The sequence below is a fragment of the Diabrotica undecimpunctata genome, chromosome 8 (assembly GCF_040954645.1).
Source record: "Diabrotica undecimpunctata isolate CICGRU chromosome 8, icDiaUnde3, whole genome shotgun sequence".
NCBI classification, from domain to species: Eukaryota; Metazoa; Arthropoda; class Insecta; order Coleoptera; family Chrysomelidae; genus Diabrotica; species Diabrotica undecimpunctata.
In genome coordinates, this window is record NC_092810.1 from 126,338,017 (window position 1) to 126,360,570 (window position 22,554).

Genomic DNA, 22,554 nt, shown 5'->3' on the forward strand with positions numbered 1-22,554 from the left:
AGCGTATGGAAAAGAGTTAGAAAGAGTCCACAATATTACCTACTTGGATGCAAACGTTAACGATAATTGGGATATAAATAAAGAAATAAGAATACGCATTGAAAAAGCCAGAGCCGCCTTCTATAAATTAAAGAAAATTCTAATTAATAGACATATTACGTTAAACCTTAAAGTCAGATTAATACGCTGCTACATATTCTCCACATTGCTGTATAGTATGGAGAGCTGGACCCTTACAGAGACATTAATGAAAAAATTAGAGGCCTTTGAGATGTGGATTTATCGACGAGTATTGCGGATAAGTTGGGTTGATCGAATAAGAAATGAAATAGTTTTACATCGAATGAAAAAGAGCACAGAAATAGCAAAAACGATAAAAATTCGAAAATTACAATATTTCGGTCATGTCATGAGACATCCAGAGAGGTATAACCTTCTACACATCATAATACAGGGTAAGATCGCCGGAAGGAGAGGCCCAGGACGACGAAGAACATCCTGGCTCCGAAATCTCCCAGAATGGTATCAAGAGACCACCGCTAATTTATTTAGAACCGCCGTAAACAAAGTTATTATTGCCAATATGATCGCCAACGTTCGATAATCGTACAGGGTACCGAAAGAAGAAGAATGTAAAGAAATAAGGATGAGGGAGAGGTAATGAGGTCGTCAAATAATTCAAAAATTGATTATTTGAGCTCAATTTTATTTTTTTTGTAATAAAAATGAATAAAAATTTTAACATTTTTAACTTATATTATCCTTGTTGTTATTTGATTTAACTGTTTGCTTCTTCTTCGGCTTCTTCTTTTTTTGTAACTGTAACTTTTCTTTTAATTTGCTGTTTATTTCTCTAAGTTTCTTCCTGGAAACAAAATATATAGGTTTAAATAATAAGTATAAAAAATAATAGGTATTAACACAAATCGAAGGGCCACTTTTACTGCCCTTCAAAGATTACTACTACTAAAAAGGATTCCTTTTCTCTCTTAAACAAACACAACATCAACTACAAATACAATGAATTACCCCACGAATACAAAAATACAAGGGATTACTTCACAATCACAACGAATTACTCCAGAAACATGAGCATTATCCCACAAACACAAAGAATTACTCTAAAAAAATAAGCGATTGCCTCACAGACACAAAGGATTATTCAAAAATACAAGGAATTGCCCCATAGATATAGGAAATGACAAAATAGGCTAAGGTACGAAACCCCTTATAGAAGAAAGGAGGCAGATGAAAGGAGATATAAACACAAGCAAAGAAGCTTTCATAAAAATGAAAAGGAATGTGACAAAGTTGATAAGAAAAGATATAAGTATAACATTAGAGATTCTAACCAATAAAAAGTAGTACACATCCTCCAACAACAGCCAAAACAGGGGGTATCGAATTACGGATCAGAAAGAATACTATAAAAATCACGCATAAGGAATGAGTTAAATAAAATGGAAAACAAGCGAACCCCAGGAGCGAATAGTATCTTATAAAAAGTGAGGTCAAAAATTAACTTACAAAAAAAACAATTTTGAAATTAGTCTCAATATCGCCAGCATTCGAACAGAATACAACTAAAATAATTTTGCTGTAATGTAAAAGGGGTGATAATCAAATTTGGAAAACTACAGACCAATTATTGTTCTGAGTCATCTTTAAAACATGTTCCTCCGAATAATAATAACTAGAATGAAAAGAAAATGATAATCTTATAAACACAACACATACAGGATTCCGAAAAGGTTGTGGAATCAGCGACCATCCACAAAGTATTAAAATTCTAAAAGAAAAAAATGATATGAATACGACAGGTCCCTTGTATTGTTGTTTAATAATTTTCAAAAAGCTTTCGACAGAGTTCAACCACACAAAGTACTAGAGTGGCTAGAAGCGTAGACCTCGTCACACTGCGACCGGGTAGATCTTTTGTATATACTCTACATATATGTTTAGTCCAACAGATCTAGGTCTCTCAGAAAGTCTATGGGTATCTCTCTGATTTTTCAGCGAGCGGTATCCAGTGAGAACACCTGTGATCCCTAAATTCAGTTTTCTGAAGCTCCAGATTCTGGTTCGATAAAAGGAGTATTAGCGTCTTTACCAAAAGCAATCTCATTATCGATAATTCCTTTATGACCTGGCATCCACTTTGTTGTGCCCTACAAGTTGCTTAAGTAATTGTTTTCATATTTGTTTGTCTGAGGCAATAAATATTTTGCTTAAACTGAGTTGCTTTTTCGGTAATACTTAGGCACAAAAATCTATTGCTACCACTTCTTGTGAATTGGACGATTCGTTTTGTGTTAACTCACACTAGTTTTCTAGAGTGATGAAATGAAGGATATCGATGAGCTAAAAGGTGACTGCGTATGTTCAGCAGTAAACGATTGAGGCTGGATGATGATGAAACTTAACAAAATAGAAAAATTAATAAGTAACCGAAGTTTATATTCATCATTTATATTTTTTAATGATCTGTGCAACAAATGATCGTATCTCTTCTTCTTCATGTGCCATCACATGACAGACAGTACACAGCCCTCTTTGACAACCCTTTCAATCTGTAAATCTTCTGAAAAAACCGTTATTCTTTTTACCACAACTAACTGTAATAGAGAGCGATAATGATCCTGATGTCTCTCATGCTTAAATTGTTCTTTTCAAGTAATTCGATAAGAAGATTATCTATAAGGGATCCTATCTACAAAGTATTATTTTTGGTGCCTTTAATATAACAATTTTCAAAACATTTCTCTCCTATTTATATAACAAACCGAGAGTGCATCTTAAATCGTACAACATTCAACTAATCTTAACCTAAAATAAAATTCGAATAAATAATTTGACGTTTAATGATATTAACGTGAATCAAACGGAGCCAAACTTTCTTTTCGACGAAACGAGAGTGGGCGGAAGGATCGAAAACGTGGCCAAAAGTTTATCGTAAAATGTTACCTCTAGACACGAAAATTAAATATCTTATGTTTTTGGATCACTAAATAGGAACCAACTATCAAAATTAAAAATGACTGTCTCATAATATTTCGAGCAATCCTTACAAATGAAATATTTCGTGTTTTTTGGATGGGTGAATACGCATATAATGTTAAAATTTAAAAGATGTTTTCGTGCTCGCTACTGTAATAGAGTTCAATAAAGAACGTGTGCGCTGCTGTATATTTAGATTGTAATTTTATTTACCAAATTTTCAGGAACTTTTTCCTATTTTTCATAAAAAATTTCTAAAACGTTATTTTTACAAATTTTTTCGCGAATTTTCATTTCTACGTGCTGTTTTTTTATTAATTGCACAAGTAACCTTTTCAAGAATGAAAACACTCCATAGTGTTTTTCTGTAATTATAATATTATGATCGGAAAAACACAAAAGGAATTTTGTTTTAATCTAACTTAGTCATCTTAAGACTAATATCCTACTCACTAAAGTTGAGAATCAAATTTGTAGGCAGTAGATTCTCAGAAATGTGAATGCGATAAAGCGACGACATCGTTTCCAGTTTGTGATGATAGATATTCTAGCAATTTCTATTTTAATCATTCACACAAAATTATCATAGATTAATTATCGTTTTGTATTCGCTAAGGTATCTAATATAATGTATTTAATAACATCAATATTTATATAAGGTACCCCTGGGCAAGTGAAAATATGGGGGAAGTGGAAACCATGTGATTAAAATAATCATAATCCGGTCCTGTGACTGCCATCTCCCCAAAAACGATCTACACTAGGTTAATATTACCACTGGGCACTGACGCTCAGTGCCCAGTGCCCATTCTGTCGTTAAGCAAAACTATTCAAGTATTCTACTATTGTAATTGTTATCTTTAAGCCAACGGTTTTGATTCAAGGAATTCGAATTAACAGCGATTTTCATTAGGTAAGGAATAAAATTATATCGTTTTTTATTTAAACGTAGGTTAAAACTAACTTGTGTAGATAGTTTTTGTAAATCTAGATAGGTTCCACTAGCCCCATTGTTTTTTATGCTTGGGGCAAGTGCAACCCACAACATTGGGGAAAGTGGACACTAGTGTCCACTTTCCCCAAGCATTTATTTAAAACAGTTTAATCTAACTTATTTTTTTTTCTTTGTAGTTACAATGGTTCGTAATTATGTCAAAAAGAAACCACCGCCAACATATTCTTAAGAAACCTTAAGAGAAGCAGTAGAAGCTGTAAAATCTAAGCAAATGACACTCTACAGAGCATCAAAACATTACTCCATTCCAAAAGCAACATTATTTAAAAGAGTCAAGGGATTAAGGGGTGAAAAAAGTGCCACTATGGGTAGGCCTACTGTAAACCAACCCTATTCAATGTGCGTCAAAAAGATAAACCTCAACATCGCCACATATAATGCTCGGTCACTCTCTACCGAAGAAAGATTCGAAGAAATGGAGGAAGAACTCTCAAAAGTGAACTGGGATATTGTAGGTATCAGCGAAGTTAGAAAAAAGGGAGAGAGTCTTACCTCACTCCCATCAGGCCATTTATTTTATTACAAAGGAGAAGAGGAATCGACAGTCGGAGGTGTCGGCTTCTTTATTCACAAAAGAATTTCTAACAAAATTGTGTCAATAAACCAAATCTCAACAAGAGTGATCTACTTAAACATCAAAATAAACGCCAGATATATCCTAAAGTTCATTCAAGTGTACGCCCCTACTACAGGACATCCAGACGAAGAAGTCCAAATATTCTACGACCAAATATCTTGTGCAATCAAGGAAAATCCTGGGCACTTCTTAATAATAGGTGGTGATTTCAACGCCAAAATAGGCACTAAGGAAGACCCCTCTGAAATAATATTGGGAAATTTTGGAAGCGAAGGCAGAAATGATAGAGGCAAACAACTATTGACTTTCCTTTTGGAAAATAATCTTTATCAAATGAACAGCTTCTTTAAAAAGAAAAAACACAGAAGATGGACGTGGGAAAGTCCTGATGGAAAAACAAGGAACGAAATCGACTATTTCTTAACAAACAAAAAAGACTTATTTAAAGACGTAAATGTGCTAAACCAGTTCAGTACAAGCAGTGATCATAGGTTAGTAAGAGCTAAAATAACGATATCAACCGAAAAAGAAAGACTCAAAATGATAAATAAGAAACAACCAAAGAAATGGACAAAACCAACTAACATTCAGGAGTTCGAAAAATATATTGGTAATTCATTGAAAGATACCACAACAGCAGACATCAATATATTGAACAAACAAATAGTCAACACAATGCAACAGGCTCAAACTAAATATTGCCCGACAAGCAAAAAAGATGAAAAACTGGGTCAACCCACGAAAACCCTTATAGAACTAAGGCGACAAATGAAAGGAGATAACACTACAAGCAAAGAAGCGATAAATCAAATAAATAAGACGATCACAAAGGCAATAAGAAAAGACATAAGAAACTACAATGTAGAAAAAACAAAACAGGCAATAGAGCAAAATAAGAACATGAAAGTTTTGAAGAGGAGCGTACAAAAGGGGAAAATAGAAATTAACAAACTGAGAAACAGCACTGGAGAAGAAACAACGAACAGAGATGAAATATTAAGAATAGTCGAAGAGTTCTACACAGAGTTATATAGATCAAGAAAAAAAGATAACAATACGGAACATCCAATTACACTAAAAACTGGGGTATTAAACCAAGGATCAGATTTAATGCCCGATATAACAAAATCAGAAATCAAAGAAGCCCTGAAGAAAATGAAAAATAATCGAAGCCCGGGTGAAGATGGAATAGTATCAGAAGCACTAAAAATTGGAGGGGATGTATTACTTGAAAAAATTAAACAACTTTTCAATATCTGCCTTCACAGCGCCAATATTCCAACAGACTGGAACAACGCTACTATGATTCTATTACACAAAGCAGGAGACATAGCAAATTTAGAGAATTACAGACCGATTAGCCTCCTCAGCCATATATATATAAGTTGTTTACGCGAATACTAGTTAAGAGAATGGAAAGAAAATTAGAGACTTATCAACCAAGGGAACAGGCAGGATTCCGAAAAAGTTACGGAACAAATGACCATCTACAAAGTATAAAAACCCTAATAGAGAAAGCAGTGGAATACAATAAACCGCTAGTTCTAATATTTATCGATTTTCACAAAGCCTTTGACACAGTTGAGCTAAGCAAAATATTACAGGCGCTTAAAGAATGCAGGCTAGATTATAGATATACTAAATTATTATACAAAATATACCTGCAGGCAACAACCACTGTCAGATTACATACTAACAGTAATCGCATAAAAATAGAACGGGGGGTTAGACAAGGAGACCCAATGTCACCTAAACTTTTTAATACGGTGCTAGAACATGCTTTTAGGAGTTTGGATTGGATGACAAAGGGAATAAAAATAGATGGAGAATATCTAAACAACTTACGTTTCGCCGATGATATACTTATAATAGCTGAAGATCTAGGTATGGCAAGAGAGATGGTACTGGAACTCGTTGTGGCTACAGAAAGTGTAGGTTTAAATATAAATATCTCGAAAACAAAAATCATGACCAATTTGGTACCCAACCAGAACATCAGTATTGGTGGGAAAGAAATAGAACTCGTATATAGATATAAATACCTGGGACATGAAATTATGATTGGCAGGGATAACCAGACTCATGAACTGAAGAGAAGAATCGGCCTTGGGTGGGCAGCATTTGGAAAACTGAGAGAAACTTTTAAAAGTGAGCTGCCCACATGCCTAAAGAGAAAGGTATTTGATCAGTGCGTCCTCCCAGTCTTGACGTACGGAGCAGAAACACTTACCTTAACAAAAGCAGCAGCTACCAAACTGATAGTCACGCAGAGAAGAATGGAGCGGTCCATGTTAGGAATAACTCTGCGAGACAGAATAACCAACGAAGACATCAGGAGAAGAACCGGAGTGACTGACATCATCGAGAAGATAGCCAGACTAAAATGGAATTGGGCAGGATACATAGCCAGAATGACAGATGGGCGGTGGACAAAGAGGTTATTGGAATGGAGGCCAAGGGAAGACAAGAGAAACGTCGGTCGACCACCTACAGGATGGACTGACGATTTAAGAAGACTCAATAAAAACTGGATGAGAGCGGCGCAAGATAGACGGGGTTGGAAACATGAGGAAGAGGCCTATGTTCAGCAGTGGACTCTTGAGGCTGGATGATGATGATGGGTAGGCCAACAACTTTACCTTTAGATATTGAGACCAAAATTGCTGACCATATTAAGACCATGGAAAATGGGATTTTGGCCTCTCAAAAAAAGAAATTTTGTTGGCTATTGGACAATATGTGTCAGAAAATAACATAACTCCATTTAAAGATTCAATACCGGGAGATGATTATTTTTTAAGTTTCAAGCGCCGATATGGACTTTCTCAAAAAAAGCCACAATTAGTTGAAGTGGCCCGTAAAAAAAGTATAGATCCATTTGCAATTGCAGAGTACTTTGACTTCGAATATACCTCCTGAGAGGATTTATAATCTAGATGAAAGCAGTTTCTGCCTAGATCCTAGTCGTGTAAAAGTAGGGAAAAGCCGCTCATCGAGTTACAGCTGGTCCTGGCAAAGAAAACTTTTCTGTCTTAATGAGTGGCAATGCTACAGGAGAAAAATGACCAACCCTTATTATTTTCAAAGGAAAAAATCTTTGGGATACGTGGTACGTTTGCCTCTTCGACGTTGTATCGTCAGTTTGAAAATGGGTATTTAAATATTTCTAAATATTTACCAAATACAAATAAATTGTTGCCTTTGGTATTACTAGCAGATGAAGCCTATCCTCTAAAAAGGTATGTTATGAGGCCATATCCAAGACGTAACCTGGGAGAACTTGAAACAATTTATAACGAACGTTTATCAAACGCCCGAGTAGTAATTAAATGCGCTTTTGGTATAATAACACACAAATGGAGAATTTTGACCAAATGCATAGAAACAACTACAGAAAATGCTGAAACTATTGTAAAGTGTATTTGTTTACTACACAACGTTAGTATAGACAAATAAGGACCACCAAGGCACAATCATTCGACAGATCAAAGAAGAAATTTATCCCAAAGAAGTAACTTTGCTTCTAGAGGTCAAAACAGAATATTTTTTTTTTTTTGGTATTGTTAGTTTTGATATTGTTTAGTGAACACGTGGATTTATTTTTATTACTGAAACATTATTTAAACATAATACCTAAATTGAAAAATTATTTCAAGTTTGAGTCCAAACCTACATAAGTGAGTGTCCACAGTTGGCCCTGAGCAGATGTTAATGTTTGTGAAGGATTTGTTTGATTCATGGTCAGTGGCAAATGACCCTCCGCGGATGTGAATGTTTGCGAAGGCTTCATTTGATTAGTGGTCAGTGGCAAAGGCCCTTCAATATTGACAGCATATAGAGGAAATGATATATTATTATTTGATGACAAGTCTCCCGAATCGGGGAGACTTACTTCTTCGGAGTAGCGGCTTACAGGAGAATACTGAGGTTAGGTTAGGTTAGGTATTTTCTTCTTCCATGAAAACGTCTAACAATTTTCGTTGAACAAAAATGTTTCTCTTCCGTGGCACTTCTTTTATCGTTACACATAGGCGCCCTCTTTCTCTTTCTGTCCCGTAGAATAAATATTCGCCCTCTCTCTATTTCTGTCCGGTAGTAAATATTCTGTTCTAGGTTGACAGAAGAGCTAATTCCATCATAGGCATACGTCCTATGACATCATTGCTAACTTCATTGCAGTCCCTTCCTACTTTCTGTCAATTACCTTTCATGGTTATAAAAGAAGGTAGGAATTATTATAAGTTTCATTTTTATTTATGTGAATATAATGTATAATTATATAATTATAATATATAATTAGCGAGGGTTGTTTTTGCTATTTAAATATGTTTTATGTGTTAAATAAAAATAATTGTTTTATTTACTACCAGTTAAGGGTTCATTGTTTAATTCATAGTTTAAGATAAGACGAATTCACACTTGAGAGACTGAGCTAGGCGAAGCATAGACGATAAGCTCCCATGGTTGATTGAGGTATTATTTTTATAATTCAATTTGAATTCTCTGTGGTAGTCTTATCGTTACACATTAGCAAAATTACAAAAAGTATGGAAGCAAACCCAAAAAAAGTTATGATCTTAATCTTCTGCAGGTTTATCTGCTGACCTGGACTCAAATAATTGAAGTTTTCTTTTTTCGATCTTTAAATACTCCTGCTCTACATTAATTTTTCGCTTTTTCATAAGTCTTTTAGGTTGATTGGATGTAAAAGTTGCGATCTCCTAGTTGCGGCACAGATGAGGTTCCAGGCTGCGACAAAGGTGAGGGCTCAGGCTGCCGTACTGTTTGTGGCTGTGATTCATATGAAAACTCAGAAAAATGGGATGATTGTTTCATCCTTAGTTTCTTGCGTGGGAGGCACATTCCCGCTTAAATGTTTAGATGTGATTTGTTTTGCCCAGAATAATAACGATTCGTAATTATGTCCACCAAGGTAATTTGTGATCCGCCGCAGCCCCGGATCTACCAGGTTCATTGTATTTATTATATTCTTTTCGAAATTGGTCCCTTAAGTTGCAACTTCAGGCCATAGCCGTTTTGCAACATCTCGATTATTGTAATTTTTTGAATGTTTATCACATATGAATGACAACTAACGATGCAAAGAACATAACGGGTCACAACACTAGTTTGGTAGGCATGAATAACCAAAAAATTAAAAGAATAAAACATTACACAGACCTTTTTACAAATTCATTGTATTATCCATCAACATGAACTTTGCGCAAAAGTTGTAAATGTTATAAATATTGTAGTAAAGTACATCAATTATATTCGCAAAAATTGATATGAATCATTGAACATTCCGAAATTTCTTAAATGAATATGAGGATATCATTTATTTTCTGAAGTAAGATGGCTCAGACGTGGTTAAGTTTTAAAAAGATTTTTCAAATTGATAGACGAGATAGGAAATGTTTTTGACAGAAAAAGGAAATAATATAGCAGAACTATCATTGCAACATTGCAACTTACCTCAACAAGTTGAACATAACACTACAGGGCGAAAGGAAAGTTAATCAACGAGCTATTTACAGAAATCAAAAGTTTCCAGTTTAAAATAAAATTGTTTATTTCTTAACTTGAAAAGAATAATTCTTGTCATTTTCTTACTTTGCAATCGTTTTTTAACAAAAACAAGCCAACAGTGTCCTTCGAATAGTTTTATTGAGTCACTAAAATCACTGGATGAAAATTTTCGTCATCGGTTTCAAGATTTTTATGCACAAGAAATGGACGCATTAATATTTGAAAATCCTTTAAAATTTGAGATTGTAAAAGCACCAGAAAATTTACAACTAGAGTTTTACAACAAAAATAATTTTGAAGAAAATAATTTAATTGCATTCCATTCAAATTTACCAGAAAACAAATTTCCCAATTTAAGAAATTTGGCAAAATCCAGTAACCCTTATAAAATTAGAACAAAAAATGTTATCAACTTTTTAACATTTATTCTTTGAAGAATACATACCTCTTGCCTCCCGTTAGTCTGTCATATAATGGTTTGGTAATAATTTCATCTCTTTTTGGAGCACTAACTTCAAGTTGTTTTCGTTTTGTTCTTGATATTTTTTTCATCGTTAACATATAAGGTGGAACCTCACAACCGGATTCTTTTAAAATGTGTGCAATGCTAAAATAAATAATATATTTATTATTATTAATTATAATTGCAACTTTGTTCAAGTCTTAAATGGACTTTAATATGTATTATTAACTTGTTGGTCGTCATGAATACAGAGCAGCCAAGTTATAATAGGAAAAAGTTGGGAAAGGGTCATATATATGTGCACTATAGATGCAATTTGTAACAATGATCTCAGATACTCAAAACTGTGTCTAGAAAAGCTATCCCCAGAGGATGTAGACAACAATATGTTCCCGGGATGTCCAGCCAGTCCAAAGAACTAATGAGAACATACGAAACCCTCTATTCCACTGACCCTTTTAGTCAAGAAACTGTTGACTGCGGAGCAGTACTACTCTAACAGCTAAGTCAAGCCAGATAGGAAAAGTGGATTGAGACCCTGGGAAAAAATGGACATGACACATAGAAGCAAAATAGCATGGAACCTTGTAAAAGACTTAGCGGTGATCCAAAAGAACATAAACCAACTTGCAAGGTTACAGCAAACCAAGTTGCTGTTCAACTTCTTATGAATGGAAGAACTACGAACCGATATAAGGACCCAAACACTAGAAGAAGATTGGATTCGGAGACAAACCACCTAGGAACTCCTTTTACACTAAAAGAACGCCACGACGGTATGTACAAGTTAAAAAACGGGAAAACTGCAGGTGTCGATGATATATGCAGTGAACAAATAAAGCATCTTGACCAAGGAGCAAAAAACTGGATCTTGCAACTTTATAACACGTGCTGCAAAACCTGCGAAATTCCAAAATCATGGAGAAAATCTAAAGTAATAGCCTTGTTAAAACCAAGAAAGGACCCAGAAAATCCCAGTAGCTACAGACCTATTTCGCTGTTGTGTCACTGTTTCAAAATATACGAGAGACTCATACTCGCCAGAATAGAAAAAAATGTCGACAAACACCTCATCCCAAAACAAGGAGGATTCAGACCCGGCAAATCTTGCACCGGTCAAATCCTCGCACTAACAGAATACAGTGAAGAGCAAAACAGACGTTTTTTCGTTATGTTGGAGGGTAAAGTAACTTTTTGTTATGCTGTAGGGAGAGTTCAAAAAAACGGCCTCCCACAGACGACCAACCTACGCCGACCGAAACCAAGCACTTCCTCTATGCTGACGATCTTGCAATATGTGCTCACGGAAATAGTTTTGAAGAAGTGGAGGAGAAACTGTCTTAAAAACAATGACAGCGTACTACCTGCAGAATTCCTTGAGACCCAATCCCTCTAAAACCCAAGTCTGCACTTTCCACCTTCGCGCAAAGGAAGCCAAGCGAAAACTCCAAATTGCGTGGAATGGTAATACATTAGAACACACAAACCAACCTATATATCTTGGAGTAACTCTGGACCGGTCCCTCGCCTACAAACAACATTGCATAAAAACTAGAAGGAACGTAACAACTAGAAACAGCATACACAGAAAGCTAACGGGAAGTAAATGGAGTGCACGTCCTGGCGTTTTAAGAACAACGACACATGCACTGTGTTTCTGAACTGCTGAATATGCGTGCCCCGTTTGGGGCAGATCTGCCAACACCAAACAAGTTGATACTGCGCTAAATAAGACAAGCAAGATAGTAACGGTGTGCATGAAATCAACGCCACTCTCAAATCTATATAAAGCAGCGGGTTTTGCAGAACTCCCAACACGCAGAGTCGTTGCAGAGCACATAGAGAAAATTAAACAGATCGCGGACGAGCGGCATGCCCTATACAAAGCTCGAATACTACGAAAGCGACTAAAATCCAGGAAAAGCTTCCTTTGAACAGTGCAGGATGAACCGCCTGAGTATTTTCCTCTTGCCCAGGTTCAATGGACCGGCCAGTCCCTAGACTTTAAAACGTGGAAAACTATGAATAGGATAAGAACGGGGGTCGCTTCAGTAAAATCAAACATGGCAAAATGGGGAAAAAGAGACCCAGATGATGTGAACTGTGTTTGTGGAGAAACACAGAATATGGAATATATTCTTAAAGAAAGTAAGTAACAACTATCACATCCACTTACGAAGCTACAACCACACGAGATAAGGAATGCCAACAACATATAGAGCATTTAAAACAAAACTAAAAGATTAATGAAGGCAAATAGTAACAAACTAAGGTAAAGAGTATCGGGATATCTCGCAATAAAAATTAAAAACAAAACAAAAAAAGTATAAACGTGAATATAGATACAGATATATTATAATTATTGGTTTATTTTTTATTATTGTGAAGTTATTTTGGAATACGCTACATAATTATTTTAGAATAACTTCTGAAGATGCATTCCAAAGCCTAAAAAATAGAGCTGGCTGTAGCTAATAATCTTAATAAAAATTGTGCTGTATACAAAAATGGCTAATAATATTATACTGTATAATACATACCTCCTCAAATTTACTGTGTCCTCGACAGTGAAAAACGTAATAGCTTTACCTCGCCTTCCTGCTCGTCCTGCTCGACCTATTCTATGAACGTACGATATTGCCGATGGAGGAAAATCATAATTAATAACTAAATTGACACCTTTAAAGTCTACACCTCGTGCCATAAGTTCCGTACATATCAGGACCCAAATTCGTCCCTCTCGAAAACTTCTAACTGTATTATCCCTCTGAAAAATATTATGTATTTAAAATATATACATACATTTCACAATTTGCGGATTTTGCCAGTGCAAAATATTGCGGATGTGATTGCATTTTATAAAGCTTTTCATAAAAATGAAGAGAAAGTTAAACAAGATACCTTTATACTGCAATTCCTAGAGTTAAACCCAGTTCGCAGACGTCACCCAAAAACTGGAGTCAAACGTAATAAGATGACCACATGCAAGTTTTTCATAAAAGGTTCAGATGGCAAGTTTCAAGTTACCCATTTGCCAAAAGACTTTCACTAATGTCTTGCATGTGAGAAAAAAGGAGGAGACAAACGAACGCATTTATATAAAGAGAAATTGAGGAGAGTGGTCGACTTTATTAAAAGTATAAAATGCGTGGAGTCTCATTACTGTAGAGGTCGAAGTGAACGCAAGTATGCATCAGGTGATCTGAGTATTAATAAACTTTGGAAAATTTATAATGCTCATGCCAAACCAGAGACACAGGTAAAAAAGGATATTTTCGAATGATTTTTAATTTAATTTTTAATAGAAAATTCAATATTTCATTTAAGGCTCCACAGGCAGACGTGTGTTCGACATGTCTTTCACTCACTGAAAAAATCTCAAAGGAAACAACACCATCGGTAAAGCAATCCCTCATTGCCACTACAAGAATTGAGAATCTTAGATCAAAACCCTTTTTTGTATTATTGAAGGAATCTAAGCCTGAATTATTGACTTTATCCTTCAACTTGCAAAAAAACCTTCCGCTGCCTAAAGTCCCGGATCAAGCAGCGTACTACAGCAGACAGCTATATAACTTGACAATCGTAGTGGGACATTCTAAAGCTCCATTAACGAAGGAAAATTGTATAATATTTGGTATTGAATAGATTTGGTATTCGATAGATATAATATCTCAGATAATCAGGTGAGTTGGAAAATCTAAATAATTTTGTATATTGGTACAAAACAACTATAATTAACAGAATTCTTACATTGTCAAGGATTGTTGGATAATGAAACTTCTATATTAATTAAACAAGTCGTTTTTTAAGAAGTAAATTAATATGAACAGCTTCAAATGCTATTCTAAAATCCAAACATATGTTTCTTCATCTACAAATATTTCCAATTAATTATTGAACGCTGCAGTAGTATTCTATTACATGCATGTTTAAAATAAAAACCATACTCCATGCAGTGACAAATCTGATTATAAACTGCTGTTTATTGTACATTGTTTACTCCATGATCAAAGATCTTTTTCTTGGTTTAAATTCTTGACTTTTAAGGTTCTGTAAATCACTTTCTACTTTAACAAAACAAAGTTTTTTACTACATATAATTTGTTTTCACAATCACTGTAGAAAAATATAACTGGTTTTTGTTCCTCTGCTTGAATCTTCTTGCAAGTTCCACAATTATTTGCGTCCATACTCATTAATGTATTAGTCATTAATGTACGGCCTGTTTAAAACTTGTTTTCTTATGATAACTACTTAACCATTTTTGTGTTAAAAATAATTGGAACCATAAATTTGTACCATACAAAACCTCTTTTTAGGACGACGTAAAACATCGGATATAAAAAGATGGGTATAAATTATTTATAGTTAAAAATTTACAACTTGTAAGTCAAAAAAAAAATCGATCAAATTGTTTTTAAAAGAAGAAAACGAAAAGTTAGATTATGTGTGTTTAAGAAGAATATCGGAAATGGAAAAATAATTTTTTAACAACGACGCACCTGATCATTGTGTGACGTCATTTCATTCTCATCGTAAAAGAACTTTATACTGTTGAATCATGTAACTAAACTATTATAAACAATAATCTTAAAAAATCTTACCTGCAACTGTGTCCTGTCCGAATGTATGGCATCTACATTAATTCCATCATAAATAAGTTCATTAAACAAATGCTGCGCTCTTTCTTTACTCTGAACGAACACAAGAACTGGAGGACTCAAGCCTTTTCGGACTAAATCTCTAAACGCCAATAATTTCCCTTGCTCGTTCCCTACAAACAACAACTCCTGGTCTACTAACTCCGTTGCAGCATTCCTAAAATAAAGTAAAATAAAATAAAAGGTGAGTATAAATTGTTTATAAGTATTTTTGCATTAATCAATATAAAAAATACAAATAATTTGAAATAATAATTAAGAGGCAATTATTATCAAATAATGTACCAGTGAACTCTTGTGTTTCTCAAAACTTTAGCTCAGAAAAGAGTGATTCCAAGAGAACAAATAAAAATGTACAGGAAACGATTGGAATGGCAACCCGATCTTTATACACAAGGAGTGCTCTGGATATAGCAAGGTCAAATAAAAGGTTGATCGGGAGCTGAAGAACAGCTCGCATATAGCAGATTAGCAGTCTCGAGTGCTTGTATGTTAATGGGCGATATAAAATTATATGGATTTCATTTAGTAATAAATCATTCAAGACCAAGAACATTGTAACGTATTACTACTACTTGCCGGTTTATAACGCCGTTTTCCGACTTCCAATCGCCACTTAGTCCGGTTGTTCCATAGGTCTTCTTCTATGGCCCTCTCTCTGTTATTTATTTATTCCTTCGCTCCAACTTTTTCTCGGTCTACCCCGTTTTCTCTTTCCTTCCGGTTGCCATTTTAATATTTCTTTTGGTATTCGTTGTTCATTTATTCTTTGTATGTGTCCGAACCAGATAAGTTGTTTTGTTGTTAGGTCATCTGTGATTGTTCGTTTGATTCTCATTATTTCTCTAATGCGTTCGTTGGTAATCCTTTCTCTTCTAGATATTCCTGCGACTCTTCTCCAAAAATCTATTTCCGTCGCTTTCAGCGTTGCCAGTATTCTTTCTTTCAGTGGCCATACCTCACAGCTATATAAAGTGATACTTTTTACTAGTCTCATATATCCTCTTTTTATTTTCTTTGCTGATGTCTCATAAAATGCTGTTTAACATTTTGATGGCTTTTCTCTCTGACGTATTTCTCTCCCTTATGGCTTTGTCTAATGTTCCATCTTGTGAAATAGTGAGACCTAGATATTTGTAGTCACATCAGTGCTTTATCGTGGTGTTATCGTCTAATATGAGATCTTTTTGTTCTACTCCAATGCACAGGTATTCGGTTTTCTTTTTATTTACTTCTAGACCCCATATATCATACTCTTCAATTAATTTTCGTGCCATATAGTTTAAATCGTCATAATCTTGAGCCATTATTACTTACATATAGACATAAACAAGACAGAAGGCCTAGAAGAAGAAAGTACCCAAGACTTATTCAAAAATAGATTGGATGAGAAGCTACAAATTTCCGCCCCTAAGAATATCGACCAGTTATATTAACATATAAAAAACTGTTTACACGAAGCAGCAAGGTAACCAAACCATACTGGTGGGATAACCAAATAGAGGAAGAAATAATATATAAAAGACAACTATACCAACAAGATTTAAGCTCCAAATCATTACAAGACAAAATAAAATATAAATTATTAATTAAATGAAAAACAAGCAGAAGTACGAAGGAAAATCTCTAAGAAGTAGAACGAGTCTTGGGAAAGAAACTGCCAACGAATGAATACTTATCTAGGAGGAACCAGAAGCACAGAAAGCTGGAAACTGATAAAAAAATTGAGAAAAGAAAAGAATAAAGAAGTAATACAGAGCATAAAACCTGAAGACAAATTGTATGAATATCTTCGACAACTCTTTTAAAAATGCATAAACACAACCCAAATCCCTACGAATGGAAGATATCATACCTCAGTACTATACATAAAAAGAGTGATAAAAATAATTGTGAAAATTGCCGAGGAATAGCTGTAACCATATCTATGAGTCGAATATATGGAAAGGTTTTAAAGAACCGAATCGAGAGAGAATACTTAGATTATGAAGCAGAAGAACAAGCAGGATTTCGTACGGGTCGATCCACTATTGACCACATTTTCTTCTTAACTCAGATAATAGAAAAAAAGATGGCATGAAATCAAGAGATTCATATGTTGTTCGTCGACGTACGGAAAATCTACGACAGTGTTCCACTGAAGAAGCTGTGGCAATCAATCGAAAGCACGAATATTAATATAGAATTAATAAAAACCGTCAAAGTGCTATACAACCAACCAATAACAAAAATAAAAGCAGGGACACAAATAACAACAGGATTTATAACATCAAACGGATTAAAGCAAGGATGTTGTCTGTCTCACACTTTATTTAAATTTATACGTTAATAAAAACTGAGAAAACTTACTTTATACATCTGTAAGAAAAACAAACAACTCGTTTGATCAATTGCACATTTTTATCCTTACTTTGTTAAGATATGTCTTAAAATAACGCAATGGCAAATCCTCGTGTCGCAGTGACATATATGAACTAAGCCGAAAGTTTTCCACTTTGTGCTCATCAGTTAAAGTTAATTGAAAAAATTACCTATGTCCTATAGTGACTCGCACCAATCCCTTCATATTGTGGACGCACCATTTGGCAACGACTGGAGTATAGGTGGCACTAAACATTGCAATCTTTCTTTTTTCATTATCGCAAACTTTTAAAATTTCAGTAAGTTGATCCCTGAAACCTCGAACTCCAGATTCGAAGAGTTTATCAGCCTCGTCGATAACAAGCCATTCGACACTGCAACATAGTAAGTATTAATTTAAATAATTTTTTAAATAGGTACACAAAAGTATTCCACGAACAACAGCAAGCAAGCAAAGCAACAACGGATCACAAATTAATGAATAAGGATCCTAAGAAAGATAATGAAGATTACGAGTATTTGTTAGAATTCAGAAATCCGATCGGCATTCATTATATGAGCATCGTTGAAAGCCTTCATAAAAAAATTGTTTTGTATATAAAGTTGTCAAAAAATGAGACTTTGTTAGTTATGAATGATTTGTATTGGTCAGAATTCTCGACGGTATTTCTATGAAAGATCTGCAATTTAAAATATATATTGTACATAAATTCTCACAAAAGAAATGTAACAAATTTGCACAGAAAAGATAAAAAATAAAGGAAGTAGTAATTGAAGAAAATAATAAAAGATTATCAGACCCTCTTGTTATAGAGAAATATTCCTAAAGGAAGAGATTCTTAGGAAGAGTATAATTTATGTATGTAATATTATGTATTACATATACTTAATTTATGGGTTACATGGAATTGTGTTAGCTTTCATGTAAATTATATTTTCATAAAGACTTTTGCAAATAAAGGCCTCTAAATATAAAATTTTCTTTATAATGTATAGTATTTCGATTATCCAAGTCAAGTTTGTGCTTTTTAAGCATAGGGTGATTTTACATTCTTTTTACAAATCAGAATAAACATATACTCTGTTCAGTATCTTTCTGGGTGTTTATACTAAGTTTAAAATTTCCAAATTTGTATAGAAATTAAAAAAAATTGTTTACTTACTTTTTCAAAGATATTGCTGGGGGATCTTGTTTTAACAAAAAGCACAAGCGGTTAGGAGTTGTCACCAAAATGTCTGCAAATGTTCAAATATTATAAATTTTGTTATAGAGTGTAGTTATGTTATATGTATTAGAAAGCTCAAAGTGTAATGTGTGGTTTTATACAATAAATGTCGAGAAACCTAAAACTGCTTATTTTTTTAGATATGCATTTGTTTTAAATAAACGTTGCTATGATAAAATCATAGAGAAAGTCTCATCTTGTTATTTTTCATATTGTTATCATCAATTGTTTGAGTTTCTAGGAAATTAAACTCCTAGTCATAGGGTAAAAACATAATGGAGTGGCGAGTCTAGATGCACTTCGTTAAATCAGCCATAGGTTTTTATTTGAACTGCACATAGTGAGGGAACAAGCAGCGCTGCATGTATCCACATAAATCTTGACTTGCTTCTAAATAAATCCACGAGTTATTTGAAGCACTACTCCAGTCGTCTGGTTTATCTGTGTCCAGAGAGGACTCTGGTCTTTTCCATATTTTACTACCCATGCGAGATTAGAGAGTTAAAGAAACAGATAGACGACACATAGCTCGCTGAACAAATGTCTCGGTTCTAGAAGAAATTAAACCCACTCGACGTTTTTCTAGTACAGTTTACCCTAGTATTTCTGTGAATACAAATTACAAAATAGTGGGGTCATAAAAATGAAAGGTCAAGGCCATAAAAAGGAGAGAAATACTTTGGTATTTTAAAGTTCTTTGGTCATATTAATCTAAGCAATCACAAAATGGAGTGATTGTTGGTACAATGAAGGCCTCAGAGTCAACACCAATACGGTAGATCTCCACAGCGATTAATGCCTATAATGGTGATAACTTTCTATACAAGATGAAAATGTATGAACATTTAAAAGTCTGAAAAGTCATAAGGAATCTTAGGGTTTAATTTTAATTTAAGAATTTAAATGTATCAAACTTACCGTATTTTTGGGAACCATTCGGATTATACTGAGTCAAAGCCTTTTTTATTTTGCTAATAACATGTACACGAAATCCTCGACCTTCAGCAAGGCGATCACATTCTCTCTGTGTCTGTTTCGCCAATTCTCTTGTAGGGCATAAAATTAAAGCACGAAAACCCTGACGTTGTGGTCCATGAAGTGAATGAATTATAGGAACTAAGAATGCTGCTGTTTTTCCAGAACCAGTCGGAGCACAAGCTAGAATCTGTCTTTCCTAGAAAATAGAAAGTTAAAAGAAGGTTTTAGTGTCGTTCTAATAACACTATTAATTATAACCAGCTATTAGTTATCTAATTTCATATTTATAAAGGGTATCCCAAAATTTACGCAAGATTTGCATTGAATAGAAAAGACTATTTTTTCTTTAGATGGTAATTTTTTATTGAATCAAAGTAAATAGGATAGGGTTATGTATGGACATCAGATAAATATCCTCCACAACTTTGTAGACAAGTGGTTTACCCCTAAAAAGATGCTTAGAAACAGAATATACTGACTAATTTTTGTATTTCTAATATATTTCTCCAAGTGGACCGGCAATTGTTAACAAATAACATATAAAAAAACAAGTTCACTTAAGTTACTTGCAATTTTTTGTTGAAAAATATATCTATCTAATAGCATCTAATTCTGCTTGGTCTTGCGATTACTGTGGTTATGTCCCAATCTATAGAACTTGGCCTAGTCAGCCTTTTGTCCATGTTGGTTTGTATATCTGCACCATTCAGAATTTTTGAGGTCAGAAAAAGCTTGTTGATGAGTTCTCTAAGACTTTCCTCTTTGGTCTCCTTAAATTTGCCATTAGCCTTCTTTAGAAAACTTACTTATTTAATGGTAGCACCATCTTTTGTCAGGATTTTATGGTTTCGAGAGCAGGCCAGGATATCTGTAATTTCCTTGCAAAACTCTCTAATTGAATTCCTTTTGGCTTTCCAAATTTCTTTATTACATAGCATTAACTTATACCTGTAGGCATCCCAGTCTTGGTTACTGTTGGCTTTGTTAAATAGGCTTTTTATTATACAAGTATTATTTAAATATTGTTAAAAATAATTTTAAATATATTTATTATTATTTAAAGAAATATTAAAATTAAATAACTCAATTACCTGAAATCTAAATAACACTTTGTTACCCTATACCTAGTAATGGTACTGCAAATAAATTTTAGTAAATATTACCTTTAACATTAAGGGTACTGCCTGTTTTTGAATTGGTGTAGGTTCCTCATATCCACATTTTTTTAGATTGTCAATAATGTCAGAATCAACATTAAAATCTTGAAACGATTTACAGGGTTCTGGAACTTGACGGCCCACAACAGTTATATTGTTTATGTTTCTATAGTGGTTTATCTGAAATACATAAAGCTTTTGAAAATATGTCTCAGGCATTAACTTAACAAAATCTACTCTCCTTTAAAATATATATGATATTAATAGGTGTTCAGATAAACTTCTGTCAAAATCCGCAAATGGTCTAACTTCAAAATTATACCAACCAATTTATCCAAAGGAAAATTCAAGAAACAATGACATAGACAAAGATACATTTAAATTGAGTCCTGACATGGAAACATAAAAAAAATCAGTTTAGATTACAACTACAAAGAGGAACATGAAGGGAGTCTTCACATAGATTTGTTTTCACTAGTGGAAAGAATCAGGCTAGCCCTAGTACTGAGTAATGTCAGCTAATCCTTTTAACACCAGTGTATCAACACAGATGCAAACCTCCTTTATAAAGGCCATCTTTGATGACTACTTCAATTAATATTGAAAGCATATCAGCAAATAAACAAGGTCTGTTGTCTAATATGTGCAGAGCCCACTGTGTTGATGTCTTGCTGGGTATTGCAAGGTGCAGACAAGGATGGATCACATAATGGATATGGAAGCATAGACTTCATCAACTAGATATTATTGTAACCTCTACATCTTTAACAAACTCAGATGACATACTCAGATCCTCACAGTGGCGATAAACTTTATGGTACTTAATGTCTATTTACAAACTGCCAAACTCTGACTTTTCCTTTAAGGAACCAGACAACTCTCACTCACAGCCAATACAAATTACTTGGCCCCTACGGTGCTGTTATTCTTGTCGAGCTATTAAACAAACACACACTACTAACACAATAACATGCTTTTAATAAAACATATTTATAGTAATCATGTAAACAATTGTTGATAAAACTAAGAAAAACTGGCCTGTTGGCTTTGTAAATAAGTAATTCAATAAATCCTTTACCTTCTCCTGTTCCAAACTCTTTAATATGTGTTCTTCATCCTTTAATTTGCGTTTTTTGACTCTGTTTTCTGTAGTTAATCCACTTATTAATGTAATGGAAGAATTGTCTTGACTGACTTTAGGTACTTTTTCAATTTTTTCGGCTGGTGGAGTTTCATGTTTTACAACATTATACACTGCTTTTTCTTTTTTTATTTTTTCCTGGAAATGTAAATTAAAATATCAGGGTTTTAAACTAAAATATCCAAAAATAGCTATAACTTACCTGATGGAAGTTTCTAGAAAACTTCGCACCTCTAGATAACTTTTTAAAAATATCGTAAGCGTCCATTATTATATGTTAAATATTATTTAAAATAATACATACTATGTACTCTCTATTTTCATTTTCACATTGAAATTGTTGAGAATATGGTTGAGAATATTTAACCGTAACCTAACTTATTACCAAATTACTCTTCTTTCTGTTTTAAATTTTTAGTTTGCATCTACAATCTTACATATGAACT

At 33.9% G+C, this 22,554-nt stretch overlaps 1 protein-coding gene across 1 annotated transcript; it reads right to left on the reverse strand.

Annotated features, from left to right (window-relative positions):
• Positions 1-685: 685 nt before the first annotated feature.
• ais (DExD-box helicase 52) lies at positions 686-22,492 on the reverse strand. Its single transcript, XM_072540967.1, has 10 exons — positions 22,311-22,492; positions 22,046-22,246; positions 20,974-21,147; positions 19,751-20,006; positions 18,770-18,842; positions 17,777-17,980; positions 15,189-15,402; positions 13,122-13,348; positions 10,564-10,725; positions 686-865 (listed from the first exon to the last, which is right to left on the reverse strand). Exons 1-10 carry the CDS (start codon positions 22,374-22,376, stop codon positions 748-750), a joined length of 1,695 nt encoding a protein of 564 aa, XP_072397068.1. The 5' UTR covers positions 22,377-22,492; the 3' UTR covers positions 686-747.
• Between the last annotated feature and the right edge of the window lie 62 nt (positions 22,493-22,554).